General features: G+C 42.5%; 1 protein-coding gene across 4 annotated transcripts in view; it reads right to left on the bottom strand.

Annotated features, from left to right (window-relative positions):
- Positions 1-1,424: 1,424 nt before the first annotated feature.
- Positions 1,425-15,103, bottom strand: part of micu1 (mitochondrial calcium uptake 1) — a 29,381-nt gene continuing 15,702 nt past the window's right edge. For 2 of the 4 annotated variants that reach the window (XM_046402391.1, XM_046402393.1), the window contains 8 exons: positions 11,650-11,655; positions 10,785-10,899; positions 9,077-9,159; positions 8,347-8,547; positions 6,177-6,314; positions 4,534-4,642; positions 2,443-2,532; positions 1,425-2,316 (listed from right to left, as the gene is read on the bottom strand). In XM_046402391.1, the coding sequence (XP_046258347.1) occupies positions 2,156-2,316; positions 2,443-2,532; positions 4,534-4,642; positions 6,177-6,314; positions 8,347-8,547; positions 9,077-9,159; positions 10,785-10,899; positions 11,650-11,655 (903 nt within the window). In that variant the 3' untranslated portion in view covers positions 1,425-2,155. The remainder of the gene's footprint in view (positions 2,317-2,442; positions 2,533-4,533; positions 4,643-6,176; positions 6,315-8,346; positions 8,548-9,076; positions 9,160-10,784; positions 10,900-11,649; positions 11,656-15,103) is intronic. The other 2 variants (XM_046402392.1, XM_046402394.1) reach the window with 1 other exon arrangement.

Here is a 15,103-nt window from a genome sequence, read left to right as displayed (position 1 = left end):
TATCTCAAGAAAGGTGAACAAGTGAAATATCCATCTGCATCTTTCTACTAATGACATTTTTTTAAAAAGAAAAGAAATTTTAAAAAATCTTACCGTTTACATGAAGGAGTTCATGCTGTATCCTCCCCTCGTCTAAATCCTTCTGGGAGGCAATTAAAATTGGAAAAAACAAAAACAAAAACAAAAACAAAAAAAAATGTGATGCAGTACCACAAGCTGCCATTCAAGTTAGAAAACTGGTTAATCTCTACATGTCAAATAGTTGCTAATCCCCTTTGTGTGTTTGTTATTGGTTATACTTTAAATCTGAGTCACATCATTCAACAAACTAACTAGAGTTTGGCGCTATTTTACCATCAATGCAACACGACTTTCTATGCACTGTTGCCTCACCACAAGCGGCGGGTGCCATTTTGATTTTTTCACTCCTTCCCCTCAGACAGCCCGAGTCTGCCACTGCACGGCCCCCTTCACTGGCCTGACAGAAGTTAACCAGCAAGCGTCACTTCAGTGATGGCTTAAATGCAGAGGAAGAATTTCAGTGTATGTAAAAAATATGTTTGCAGAACATCATGACGTCACAGTGAGGTTTGACCTTTGCCGTCATGTATTAAGTTTTGTCATAATTAGTGCATGCATTCTTGAGTTATGGCCAGTGAGGTCCCAGTGACCATTGAACACCATACTCTCATCTGTTCTGTTTGAGTCCAACTGGATGTTTGTACAAACCTGCAGAAATTTCCCCAAAGCATTGATGCATTGCAGTCACAAGAACGGATGCATGAACGAACTGCCTGCAAACATAATGCCTCCAGTCACGGCTATCGCAATTTTATGTTTAAACTGGAGCCTTCTAAAGCTCATACAACAGAGAGGATGAGGATCTTCTGGTACAAAAATTCATTTAAGGTTCCATGCGACTGTTAATGCCAGACTTATACTCTGGAAATACTGAAGAATACTGATGAGAGGCCCTTCAACCTAATCTCCTGCCAAGCAATCACTCACTGCGTACCACTTCTGTCTGTCAGTCGCAATGTGTGAGAGCGCAAGCCAGCTTGTTTCAGGCCAATGCAGCACAGTGTGCGTACGAAAGGGCTGCAGGAAATTCTTTTAATGTGCAGCAGGGGCCGAGGACTGGCCATCCTGTCCATTTTAATTAGACAAAACTGCTGACTGCTCTTGCACACACAAGCATTACCATTTTTCCTTCTTCTGGCACACACTCAAAGCTACCGCATACAACCAGCTGTCATTTTCTGTGTAAAAATGTCACAAATGACCTCATGGTGTCCCCCGATTTCTCACTAAACCTCTGCTGTGCTTTTCTCATTCAGAGTGTAAAAATTGAGAACAAGGCGGGAAAACAATCCAATTTACATGTCGAGCAGAACACAGTCTTACATAAATAAAGCTCAGATCACTTTTACATTATTAAAAACATGTTTAATAGAGCATTTCTTTTAACATCCATCTTATATAAAGTGTTTCAATGAGCAATAATAATTAGAATACATATGTATTGTAGAGCAAGACAAGCATCGATGATCTTTTATGGAAACAGACTGATGGGAGAAAAGAGGCAGCTGGAGCTTGCAGACTGAATGCAGAGTTGCTAAGAAGATTACAGGCTTCTTCCCTCCATCCCACCAAAGATATGACTAAGGGTCTGTGGTCAGTATAGAACAGACATACTGCGGCATTTGTACAGCTGAAGGTCAAATAAGATTGACTGCACTTCTTGTCTTGCCTTTTGCAGTAAAACGTATTAAGCGGATATAAAAGTGCCATTTTTAAAGTTTGACAAAGGGTCACACACTGCTCACACTCTCTACTCATTCCTCTGTAGAATATGGCCAAAATTAGCATACGTATATTTTAAGATGTACAAATACCCAAGATGCCTTGGACAGGCTACAGACAAGCCTTTCAGGACGCCCTGTGCTGTGTCAGCATGCTTCAGTCAATATACTGATAGTGTGAACTAGTGCAACATGTGTTAAAGATTGATGATGCCCCTCAGAGCTGCAGCCATAATGAGTTTGTTGCGTTAATTGTCATTTTATTCTGAAGACCTGCTGAAAGAGAGTAACCGGTGTACCGGTGTTGCTTTATGTCTTTTCTCTGTCCTCTCACACCTTGCCTCCTGTCTCTTTTATGTCTTTGGTGTGGCAAAGTCCCAGGCGGTATCCTGAGCACACTTCCACATGGCACGCACCAGCCGAGTGAAGCCCATGTCCTTGGGTTTCTCCAGCCCACGCATGAGCCGCTGCTTCATAATGGCTATGAACTCCTTATTACTAAGCTCTCCGTTCCCTGAGGAAGACAGGCGGGGGGAGAGGGGAGGGGGACGGGGGGTGACAGATGATGAAATAACAGGAGAAAAGTAAGTAAGAGCAGGAGAAGTCGTTTGTTGATGATTTCCACCTGTCAGTCGCTTACCATCACAGTCGAACAGAGCGAACACCACGTCACACACGTGATCTGACAGCTCCACTTTGGCCACGGTGCGGGCCACCTGCTTCATGGTAACTGAGAGACAGAGGGAGGGAAGCACACACAGAGAGATTAACCATTTGTGGGACAGAGTAACAGAGGTGCCAGTCACACAAGCCAGCTCATAAATGGCCCATGTGGAGGACATTGTGTGCGAGCCAAACTGCTCGCAATCGATAACAGGGAGAGCTCCTATTCACCAGAGAGACTCTTATCTGATAGACACGAGACAGAGAAAGAAAGAGCTGAGAGCAGGAGGAGAAAGTCAGGACATCCAGCTGACAACGAGACTGGCTGAGAGGAATGAGAAAAAAATAAGGAAGGTGGGAGAGGATGAAGGTTTAGAGATTGAGAGGGGAATTGGAGAGAGACCGGAGAGGAAGAAAGGCTCAGGGTCATTTCAGAAAAACAAACAGATAATACATGAAATGATTGAAAGACTCCACAGTCTCAACCAGAATTACTGATTGATCAGACTTCAAAGGGTGCACAAGTGGAGGAGCAAAGAGAAAAAGAGGAGTATGAGAAAGAGAGGAGAGTAATGAAATCTCCCGGCAAATGGCATTGCCATTGGAAAAAGAAAACAAACAGCTGAATCACTCCACCAAAATTCCCATCAGTGTCCTCCGTTTCTACCTTTAAGAAAGACAATGTGCAGTTCCAGATAACACACCCACATACGAGAAACTGGACTAAAAGGGTGTGAAATCATCGAGTTTGAGAGTGGGATGAAAGTGATGAGAGAAAGAAAAAAGAGAGACAAAGCTGTAAAAGAAAAGAGAGGAATGAGAAGGCTCCTTTAGGCTCGAAGAGTAGGAAGGTTTCACTGCTCAGACGGTACAGATAATTTGTGGACGTATGCCTGGCAGCTGTCCACGAACCCTCGGCAGCAACACCCCTCCGCAACACACTCTGTCTCACGCACGCACGCACGCACGCACATACAGGCTCGTTAGATGTCTGATGTAGGCACGCAGTTGAAAACCATATACTGGAAATGAGTCGACCCTGCACTTCCTTAAAGCGGCTGCTGTTCTGTCAGTGAATCAGGACTAATGGATGTGTTGACAGAAAACATATGGAGACCCACTCAAGGGCTAAATTACAACGATAAATGGAGAAAACAATGACACATCAAACAATTGGCATATTATTAAAACTTTAGGTCCTTGCTGCCTGGGCTGTCTCACATTCAGTTGACTTTCATTGTTATGATCTGCCAGACAAATGAATTCAGTAAAAATGAACGAGCTGAGGAAGATAAATGAACTAAGAGTAATTTAACCACTGATTGGACACTTAGTAATTTGTCTTCTTGAGTAACCATTGGACAACCGCAGTATATCTCCATCTGTCAGAAATCACAATCCTTAAGATTTTCATGAAATTAAGTGTATGATACCATTTAAGATCTGCTTTTTCATCACATTTACACACTTCAGTGTTCACTCTCCTAACACTGTGTTAATGGAGCATCCTACTGCAGCTGCTTAACATTAAAAGCATTCAACTGTCTATACAAGGGGTAGCTTTGATTGTGAAGAAAATCTTTACATGACATTTGGTACTTTGGCTGCATTGGTAAAACCCTCCAGTCACCAGCTGGCAAGATGAAATAAACTCTTTCTGGTGCTTAGGATGAGCAACCATGTACAGAGAGGTCAGCCCTATCCCAACCCTCATCTCCCTCCCCCACTGATGATGCTGACATGTGTCAGCGGGCATCAGTAGCCCGCACTGTCAAGTAGGAGGGGGTCTGTCAAATGAGCACGATCATGGTTCTTGGATTGGAGCATGCGCTCTCCTGCAGGCCTGGAGGAAGAGGTGGCAGATAAATGGATGGATGGACAAAACAAATGACAAATGGTTGAGTGAAGAGTGGGAGCAAAGACAGGCAAAAGAGATGTGGGAAGCGGAATCTGGTTGGCTGAGTGTTAACAGCTCTGAGGGGATGAAAGTGGCAACAGTTAAGTGTAAAAGGGTCTAATTAGGAGGAAAGAGAGAATGTCGGGGAAAAAATGGCAAAAGTGAGTGTACCTTTGTCTATGGAGGCTCCAGCCATGTGGTAGAAACTCAGGGCTGTGTCCACGTCATTCACGTTCTTTAAGAAAGTGAAGAAATTCTCCACCTCCTCAAATGTGATGCCCTGTACAAGACAGGAAAATATATATATAAAAAAAAAACAGTCTGGATGAGAAAAGCCTGTGACAAATCAGGAACAAATCATTCCTGCTGTTTTACCTGAGCCTCTGGTGCACTACAATCCTGTGAAATATCAACCAAATTTGTCAAGAGCTGCAACTACACGATGACATTTTGGGAGCAACTCAGCAGTGTGACACAAACAACAAGAGGAAGCAGGCAGAAGCAGTCGACACACATGGATGAACGATGTGCCACGGACGGAAAGGGGAACAGACGGCCCAAGACACACATGTACGCACACAAACAGACGCACAGACACACATCTGCCACATTGCTGATGAGCTCATTTGCAAAGAAAAGTGAGCAGCTGGTCTTCGGCAGTAAATAACACTTTTCTCATTTACATTACATGTTATGCCAACGCTGAGAGACAGAGAGTGGGATAGAAAAACAAAAAGAGGGAAAGAGGGATAGAGAGATAGATGCTTACTGCAGTTTAATTCCTTAGAGAGATCAAACTCTGGCAGCACCCAGCCTCATCGTTTTCCTCATGCCTTGCAGGAACGACAGCTTCCTTGCTCTCAGTGTTCTCTGCTAATCACGGCATTTAACCATCAGATTTGCTTTACTGTAGCTCAGTCTGACATTTGTGGTGCTTTAATGTATACCAACAAGCCATTAGGAAATGCTTACTATTAAAAAAACATCGAAACGGGAGGTATTTTGCTGCAACACCTCTGGGGATACGATATGCATGGGCGTAACTTCAGTCGATTGACTGATGGGGTTCATTACAGTGAGGCAGAACCAGCATGAAACCAATGCTCATGCGAAGCACTGAATTAGGAGAAGGACAGGTATGCACTGAGGCCGGCTCCAAGCTCTCCGCGACCTGAATATTTTTACATTTTTCCTCTGTGTAGTCTATCCCAGAGGAGTCATTTTACTCGTTTAGAGCAATGTAGTGGTGTTTGGTGAAAGACTAGAGAAGACAAAGGGCAGCCAAAACTCTTTTCTTTTCTTTTTTCATTGCACAAAACCTTGCATAATGATGATCAGTCCGAGGTAAACTCAACCGAATAAGCTGATGTAGATTAATAGAAGACCAAACAAGTGAAGAACAAAACCTGAAGCAATCAGAGAGTGTGAGGCTGTGATGCCGACAGAGAAAGGGCTTATTAAGAAGCACAGAGATAGATGGAGGAGTAATTATGCCCTTTCGCTGAGCACTGGCCGTGCTCTATTTGTCTGCCACGAACAGAGGTAGTGGAAGTAGAGAGAATAAGTGTCAGTCAGGTGGATAAAGTCGTCCTGTGCTGTGCATTTCTCCCCGTAATGTATCATCTCTCTCACACATTCACAATGTCCCGCCACAATCTTCCGTTCCCTGCCGGCACACGACGTCTGTCCCGCACCCTTGCATGTAAGCCAATTAGCTAAAAACACTCACATCACCAAAACAAGCACAATATATAAACACAGAGTACCAGTCACTTAAGTCAGAATGGTATGAATGACAACAGCCATTTATCTACCTGCGCATCCTTAAACATCTTCTTCAAGCCCTTCTGCATCTGCTTGAGTTTACGAGACTGGACGCCGCTGTAGGCCAGCAACATGCCCCCAAACTGTCTCTCTGTGATTCTGCCGTCCAGAGGATCGTTCCTCTCGAACTGGAGGGGGGAGAGAAACAAGATGAAGATTGAGTACTATGCAGAGGGACAAACAAATTAATAAGAGGGGGAAGGCCCGGGAAGATGGGAAACAATAAATATGGGTGTCAGGCTTCAAGTTGAATCATGCTTGGGGCTGATATTGGTGACATTAAATCTGTGTGCCTTTTTTTTTAATACTATGTCCCGCTGGAGCATGGCTTAACAGTAGTGAGCCTTGGCTGTGTCAGGCCAATCCAGTCGATTTATGTCTGAGGTTGTTCCGACAGCCACACAGCTCCCCCTTTTTCCTCTCTCTCCGAACGCGCCGACCTCTCAAAATGTTAATTTGTCCCACTTGCGAGAGGGAGCTCATGACTAAACCAAAATAAGCCTGGAGTGAAAATTTCTGGGGTGAACTGACCATTCAGTGCACCCATGAAGGATCAACCTTTTATGAGGTGAAATTGCACTAAACCTGCACTAATGTTTTTGTCCATTAGGGACAGTGGAAACAACACTGACATATGACACTTTATAAGCTGGTTACTGTATGTCAACCTGGTATTTCTGGATACTTAGTGACATTATTTTTGCTGTTTTTTTCCTGAGGGAAATATCGAGGTGCTCGGGAACAGAAAGCCAATTCAGCAGTGTTTCATTCATTTGGTTCGATAACATTTTGAAAGTCTAGAGGAGTCACACGGTTAAATAATTTAATTCCAATTCATGTTGGAAGGCAAAACTGGGAGTTAGCTGCTCAGCTGGTGAAAGTCTCTAGTGCACATGCTCTATGGCCAGCACAGTGCTGAAGCTATGTGGAAGATCAAGGTAATTTTATACCCGGGAAGCAGAATTTTCTTGGCCTTCATGCACCACTGAGCAACTTTCATAGGAATGAATGGGTCCACATCTCTGACACTGTGTACAGATTTTTCCGTAATTGGTTCATGGAAATCTCTAGCTCTTTAGCTGCTTAATGTTTCACTCTGTCCACCAGCTAGTTTCTAACTGAGTCTGATTGTGTGGGACTGAACAGTTAGCACGCGGAATCTTTTGAGGTTGTTGCTGCCGACGACAATGTGACTGTGAGATTTGAGTGCTGGACTTGAAAATGTAAAGCTCAGTAAAACTGTCACATTGTTTTCGCCTGGTCCTTTGATAGATTGTTATAAAAATGAGGCTGCTTTAGGGACATGTGTCTGGTCTTATGCGTGAACACACAGGCTTAATAAAGACAGTCAGTTGCTGTCTTTGTTTTCTTAAATTGTGCATCCCTGTATTTAAAATGGCAGATAATACGCACTGAAAGCATATTGTAACCCCAGCTTTACTGGGAAATTCATTAAAGTGGGGTATTACAAGAGTCACAAAAACAGGAACAAAGGGGACAAACACCTGGTGAAATATGGTCCAGACTGAGCTGCACACTCAGCGAATAAAGAAAGAGGGAAGTAAGGGCAAGAATTAGATTACTAATACTGGCATCAACTTTATCTGCACCGTTATGATTTCCCCCCCTCTGAGCATCTCTGTATCATTAAGACCTGCCAGATATCATTTTCTTTCCTTTTCATTATGCTTCAGGCACTATTTATGTTGATTAAATAGATTAGAATAACCATATGCTCAACAACACAGATCAGCTGCTGTTACTATGTGGGAAGATGGCTTTTATATTTAACTGTCACAGCTTTGAGAGTGTGACACTGACTGGTGCTGACAGACAATCCACGCAGCACATTTCTCATCCTCTGTCCTCGTTTTTTGCTCTGTATTGTGAGTAACGCTCACGTGTCATGGCCTCCGAGCTCCTCCCCTGCCTCTTGTTTTTTTTGTTTGTTCGTTTACTGTAGGATTTATTTAATTTGTCTGAATTAAGAAGCTGTTAATTTTCATGTGCAGTCCCTGAATTGGCACAGAGCAGATCAAGATTTAAGATTAAAGCAAATTGCGAACATTAGATTCAATTTAATTCATTACGATTGTACACAATAGTACAGTAAAACAGAATAACTCTCTCCTCCACTCATTCCTTTTCCTTTTCTATTACCTCTAGTTTGAGCACGTCATGCTGCAGTTTCCTCTGAAACTCCAGAAAGCTGCCAATGGTGAGCTTTCCCTTCAGGTCTTCTCCAAAGAAGTAGGTGGTGAGAGCAGAGCTGCAGCCGGCCGTCTTCAGGGTGTTTCCTGTGGTCGAGCGGTCACGGTGTCGCATGCCCATACTGGTCTGAGAACGAATGATGCTCTGGACCTAAGGATGTAGGGGGATCCTATGTCAACCAGGAGGGTGCAGACTAGTAATGACTACTTTCTAGACTATATAAATCTATTAAAAGTGTTTTTTTAAAAAAATAATTATAATCGCATAACTATCCACAATAAAAAGCTTATGAGATTTGAGTATAATTATCTTAATTTGAAATACAAAGCTATTTGCTTAGTTGTTTCTCATTACCACGCAATTAAATGTAACTGAATAATACTGTACATGCAATACTGCACACCATAAACCCTGTCAGAGATACTCACACATCACAGACTGTGGAGGATTGTTTCTCTCTGAGGAAATGTCACAGTGGCGCACGTCAATGCAGGGACCTACCTTTACTGCCTGTCACTGTGTGTCACTGCTTACTCTAATGCAATCAAGAGCTACTGTGTACATTAAATCACAGTCCAAACACGTGGGCTGACTGTTTTAACCTTGTGCCTCCTTCAATATGTTGACTTAGTGTGTGTTTGAGTGTGACGGCAAGCTGTGCTGCTGATCACAGCCCGACCTGTTCGAACTCCTCCAGGTCCACTTCTCCATCACCGTTCAGATCAAACATCTTGAAGGCAATCTCAAAGTTCCTCTGGGGAGCTGGACACAAAAACAAATTCAGAAATCAATAAAACACAATATGAAAACCACGTGTCGAACCAAATTGACCCGGACAACAGCTAAGGAGTTCAATACTGACTCAGCCATTACACATAAACTGTGAAACATCCTCAGTTTTCATCTTGAACCCCCAGTGGTGCAACATGGAGCGATTTCGACGCTCATTTTTAGTGCCAAGAGTCATCAGAGAGCACAGTGATTGCTGCACAAACAGCCTGTCTGCAGACAGCTGCTATAGCAGACGCTGCACAGCATATTTTCAGCAACTGAATTGGCTTCCAGTTGGGGGGAAAAAGCGCGTTATCGAGTTGGGACCTCCACACAAAATTGATCATAATGAGGTCCCCAAATATCCGTCCAACTGCTTTAATCTCTTCAGTGACAATCACAATTGCAACAAGATAATAAGTTTTACTCTTTTTAGATTCAAGAGTTCAATGGGCAAAAAATACTATTTTATCCTTGGCTGCAACTGAATGGATTAAACCAATATCACTGAAACTCACTGAAGCATAGAAATTTTTAAGTAGTCAATGAAAAAATGTCTAGCAGATAATCTCTCAGAGTAGGGACTTGCACAAATGAACTCAGAAGTGTCCCTTAATGTTATTTCTTATCATCACTCTCACTGCCAGAAGGTGGAGACAAGAGTTAACAATGCAGGTTTAAGTAATAAAAATGATTGTCACTGTTTATAAACATTTACATTTCATACTGTTAACATCTCATATAACGTTGCATTCATTATATTTGTCATTATATGTGGAACTATGTTTATAAATACTATAATTCCTATATTGAAATAAAGAACCAAAAATATTTACACACTACATTATATAATGTATTTGTTAAATTGTCTTCAACGCTTCATTTTTTACTACTGGGTTACAGTACGACCATCTACTGTTCAACAGACCAAATCCTTCAAGGGATGTATTAAAAATTAATCTTGTGTTAAGTCTAAGGATTCAGACTTTACAAAAGCAGTAAATATGTCCCACCATGAGGCCTGTTAGGCAGAATATCTCCCCCTTTGTACCATTTTAGTGGCCATGTTAAATGGATTGAAACCAACCATAAGGCATCCTGCCCTGTCTACTTAAAAATGACTTGTCCTTGAAAACTTCCCCCGAGACTTACTCCGTGTGAACAGATTATAATAAATGCTCAAGCTAAGCAGGGGGGATAAAATTTTACTAGACGAAGGAGTCAAAGCTTCGTTTTCATTACCATGATCTTTGACACATTCAGAAAGGAGGCATTCAATGTGGAATTGACTTCCTGTCTCCGCAACAAATGCTAGATCTAGTCACAACAAACTGATTCTGTGAAACACAACATATCCAAGGTAGCAAGCTTGGTAGACACATATAATTAACTTTGACAGAACTGGAGACCATACTGAACAGGCTCCCTGGCTAATAATATGATATTGGCAAATTTTTTTCCTTTTCAATTTTTCGTCTTAACTAACGGGAATGCAACTGAAAGAAGGCCGAGAGCAGAGAAGACAGAGTGGAGACCTCCTTGGAATTTGATCAGAGTTGTATATTTTAAGAATAAGGGAGTGAAATGATGTCTCTACATTTCAACAATGTACTTACTGGACAGCACAGTGGTGAGGAAGATGTAGTCTGAGAAGGAGATAAGGCCACATTCTCCCAGTGTGTAAAATATGCTGTCCTCATCTGCAAACTTCTCCCTCTCCTGGGCGATCTTCTGCTCATCCATTTCAGGTTAAAAAAAAAAAAAAAGAAAGGAAAAAGTTACATTAAAACATTTCACATGACTCAGCACAAGCCTTATAGCTATTACAGCTGCCCCAGGTGTGGCTTTGTGTGTGTGAAAGCAAGTGTGTGTGTCTGAGGTTTAATCAGAGACTGACTGTGCTCAAACGCAGAAACATGCACACATACTGCACTTCCACACACACATTAAAAGTAGACCTGGTGCATAAGGATGGCAATGAATAGACGGTTCATCACAATAACAAGTCATGCAAATGCTGCATACACATGAAGTCGGACGGGCAGGTGAAGGTGGCAGTGACGAACAATTAGTCTGTGGTCAGTTCGAGTGCAGAACACGCTATCCACCAGAGGTTGTACTCACAGTGTGAAACTGACATAAAGGGAGGGAAAACATCATGAGAGACCGTAGCACAAACACACACTAGTGATTAGCCATATCTGTAACACAATCGAAACGTATTAATCGTTAAAAACAAAGACTTTAGCTCTATCGTTCACACACAAACGCAGTTAAATTTTCTCCTGTTAGCATGTGTATATTCACAGCATTGCATGAAAGTGAGACTTAACTACATGCACACTACACACTCAGTGATAGAGACTTGAAAGACAGTGTCCAACTAGTAGGACGCTCCACCAAACAGAGTGGACAGACGGACAGAGCATGCCTTGAGAGTGGGGGGGGGGAGAGGGCCACGCTGAGCCCGCGTGGAGTTACCTCCGTCTGTAAGGGATCCAATTCAGAGGAGGAGGAAGGAGGAGAAACAACTGTTAGCAAACAGTGCAGCCTCTGCTGTCTTTAGCAGGGCCTTGAACGATAAAGACAAGCATGTGCAATCATATTGTCACACACATACACACACACACAGAAAAAAATATCTTGCTTGCAACAAGATAATTGGGGGATACCACTCAAGTTAAGAATTCAAATATGTCTTGCCGTCTGCAATCAACGTTAGCACGCATGAACAACAATGCACGCCAAAACTAGAACGAATTAAGCGAAGACTGATTTCCCCAAATACAAAATAATGCAGCTCCATTAAAAAGGTTGTTACAACAATCATTTATACCTATTGTCTGTCCTCTTTTGTCTAAGTATTGTCTCTGGAGATGTATGCTGAGTGCAGACTGCAAATGAAAGCTAAGCTCTCTTGAAAAGGCCGAGTTAAATTAATTGGGAAAAACATTTAAGAATACTAAAATTTGGTGGGAGCCCCCATAACAGCATAACATAACCAAATTTTTTTCCCCACAGATACAGACTGTATAATGGCTGTTAAAGAGAACTGGTATAAGCTCATAAAATACATCACTAGTCTCGATTCACATTTATCTGAAGGAAATAGTTTTTTCCTCCGGTAACATTTAACATTGTAAGGGGAGAAGGGAGTGGGAGACAGAAGGGGGAGGTGAGAGAGAGGAAAAAGTTACTTTCAGAGCAGTGCTACCAGACTGAGAAAAGGAAAAAAAGAGCAAGAAAGAGATAACAAGAGGGGGGAAAAAATGCAACTCGTGCCATTAGAGCTAAAGGCTTTCATGTGTGAGAGAATACTGGGGAAGATAAATATGAACGTATAGAAAGAGTAAAAACAGAAAGCAAAGAGTGGGTGAGTGTAAAAGAGGTTGGTGTTGACCCCTGAGTCTGGAATGATGACACACGCACAGTAAGCCCTCTGGGCCCGAGGTGAGTCCTAATGCCGGTCCGCAAAACAGGAAACGAACAAAACTGCACAAGTGTGTGCATGTCAATGGGCAAGCGCGCGCGCACACACACACACACACACCCGCCCGCCCACACAGACAGCCACACAACTATGCACACGAGAGATATAAACACACTGGGGCTCATTATAATGATCAGAACAGAGGCACAGAGCACATTATGCATAATAACTCAGTTTTTTTAACACTGTCCTGAGTCAAGGACACAAACACCCCTGCAGAACAGCCAAAATGACATTCAAGGAAATTACTCACAAATATAATGACCAAAGAGGGGAAGCAGACAGTATATGCAATGTGCTATCACATTGTATACGTGAATTATGTGATAACTCAGTGCCTCCCACAGACACATGTGTATGTGAAGCTACACTGTGGGGTTCACCTCAGCTTTTGAGCCATTTTTTTAGTGGAGCTTGTGGCTCTGCTGTAAGACCATGTCTCACCTCTGCTTCATTCACCATCTTTCTCTCACAGCTGAAAGCCCCAGTTTCTTGTTGTAGTTGTGCAATACTGGGAGCTCTAGCAAAAAGCCATCCATCAGTACAAAAATTGATATAAAATTTTAATAAATGGTAAAAAGGTTCTATCTACACAAGATACCTATTGGATAACATGATTCCCCAGACAGACCTGGTCTCTGTGTCTCATCAGATTTGTCTTTCATCAATGTTTATTCTCCTACCCAGAGGACATTATGCCTATAAAACACACTGCTGCAGTCGCTAAAAGGATCTCAACTACACTGGAGTCGGTATTTAACACCAAATTTTTCCCAAAGCACTGAGCTTCAAATGACTGTAATCCTAATTGCTGCAGCACTCAAGTTAATTGTCAGCTAACGTCTGCTCTGTCAGCGTGTCTGTGTTGATCAGCGTTAACTTTGTAGCGGCCTGTGTGCACATAAGCATGACTTCTTTTTAAATCTTTGCCTTAAGCCTTCTCATGTGTTCTTATGTGTGTGTCAGCTACGCTACGGCAAAGTCCATGAGCAGCGTCCAGATGACGGACTGAACAAACCCAAGAGCCTGTGAGCTGAGGCAGAAACTCAGTGCTGACAGAGCTGCTGGATGAGTGGTGCTGGCGGCGGGGCAGTCAAATGTACTGCTGTCATGTACACACACAGCCGGGGTTAAGGGTTTGGTCCGGACTAATCTCTCCAGTGCGTCAGGCTACAGAGCAGCCCTGATCGCTGCCCTGGCCAAATTTCAACTAGCCCAAGCTTAAAGAGTCCAACAAATGAGACCCATGCAAGTCAAGCACAGCCAGGGGCATGCATGCAAGAGGGGCTGAATCTCTTTCTGCTCATTTCCCATGAGTGGCTAAGAAACGCTTTCTAAGCACACCACTGAAAAGTGACTGCTTAATAAGATCTTTGCCGCTGTGACATTTCACTATTAAAACCCAAATATGAAGAGTTATGTGCTTTTACTGGAGATGTTGCAATTTCTCAGTATAGAAAATCAACCATGACATGACAGAATGAAATACTGTTATCACGTACACCATAACAATACACAGCATGATAACAGTGTGTAAACAATCCAGTACAGACATCAGGCCTTGTGGATCTTTTGGTTCATGTGGTTCTTTTTGTACGCTTACAGTTATATTAATATATGATAAACCAAGTTAAAGATGAATTTGACTGATAGCATTATTATTTATTTTTTAAAGTTCTCATTATCACGAACTTGCCCACAATAATCGTGTAGTGAAAACCTGACAGTGGCAGCTCTGGCTTGTAGTTGACTGACTCTGACTGTAGAAAACTGACAAAAAATAACAAAAGCTTGGATAAATAGTCTCAAATTGTTACCTTTTTTATGCTTCCAAACAAATGAAGAATATGAACAACTTTAAAAGACCAAATCAACCATATGGGACTATTGCTCTGACAATCTCAATTATCTCAACCGTGCTGATGCAGAGGCACACATTTCTGGCATCCAGCATCATCACATCAAAAAAGAAAAGAGGCAAATGTTGAAGTGACTGTGATTGAACAAAATTCGACACCGTAGTCTTCTCATGTGGATATTTGGATAGTAGAAATATGTTCCTTCCATCCATTTCCTGCTGGCGTCACTCTTGTTATTTGCACTGCCCCGCCAGCACTTTGTGTGGCCATATGCTTGGCAAAGGAGCTGATGGCAGCTTAGGTTTGGCCCTGTCCAATACCACCGTACCAACTGCAGTGCTTTGTTACTGATTAGATCTGTGACCCTGTCCAACACTGCAGCTGCAGACGCAATGATAACAAGGTAAAAGGAAAGAGGGAAATGGATGATTGAAAGAACTGGATTTAAGCCATGCAGCTAAACATCTAGAATATTAAATATCGTATGGTGTTCTCTGACCACCAAAACAAATATATAACTTTATGGATCTAGGCTGAGGCCTTGCCACTGAAGATGAAAAGCTCAAGCTCTCAGGCCTCCACTCAC

Source organism: Scatophagus argus, chromosome 10 (assembly GCF_020382885.2).
Source record: "Scatophagus argus isolate fScaArg1 chromosome 10, fScaArg1.pri, whole genome shotgun sequence".
In the NCBI taxonomy this organism is placed as follows: domain Eukaryota; kingdom Metazoa; phylum Chordata; class Actinopteri; family Scatophagidae; genus Scatophagus; species Scatophagus argus.
Note: the sequence above shows the minus strand (reverse complement) of the source record. Positions and strands in the feature narration are given on the sequence as shown.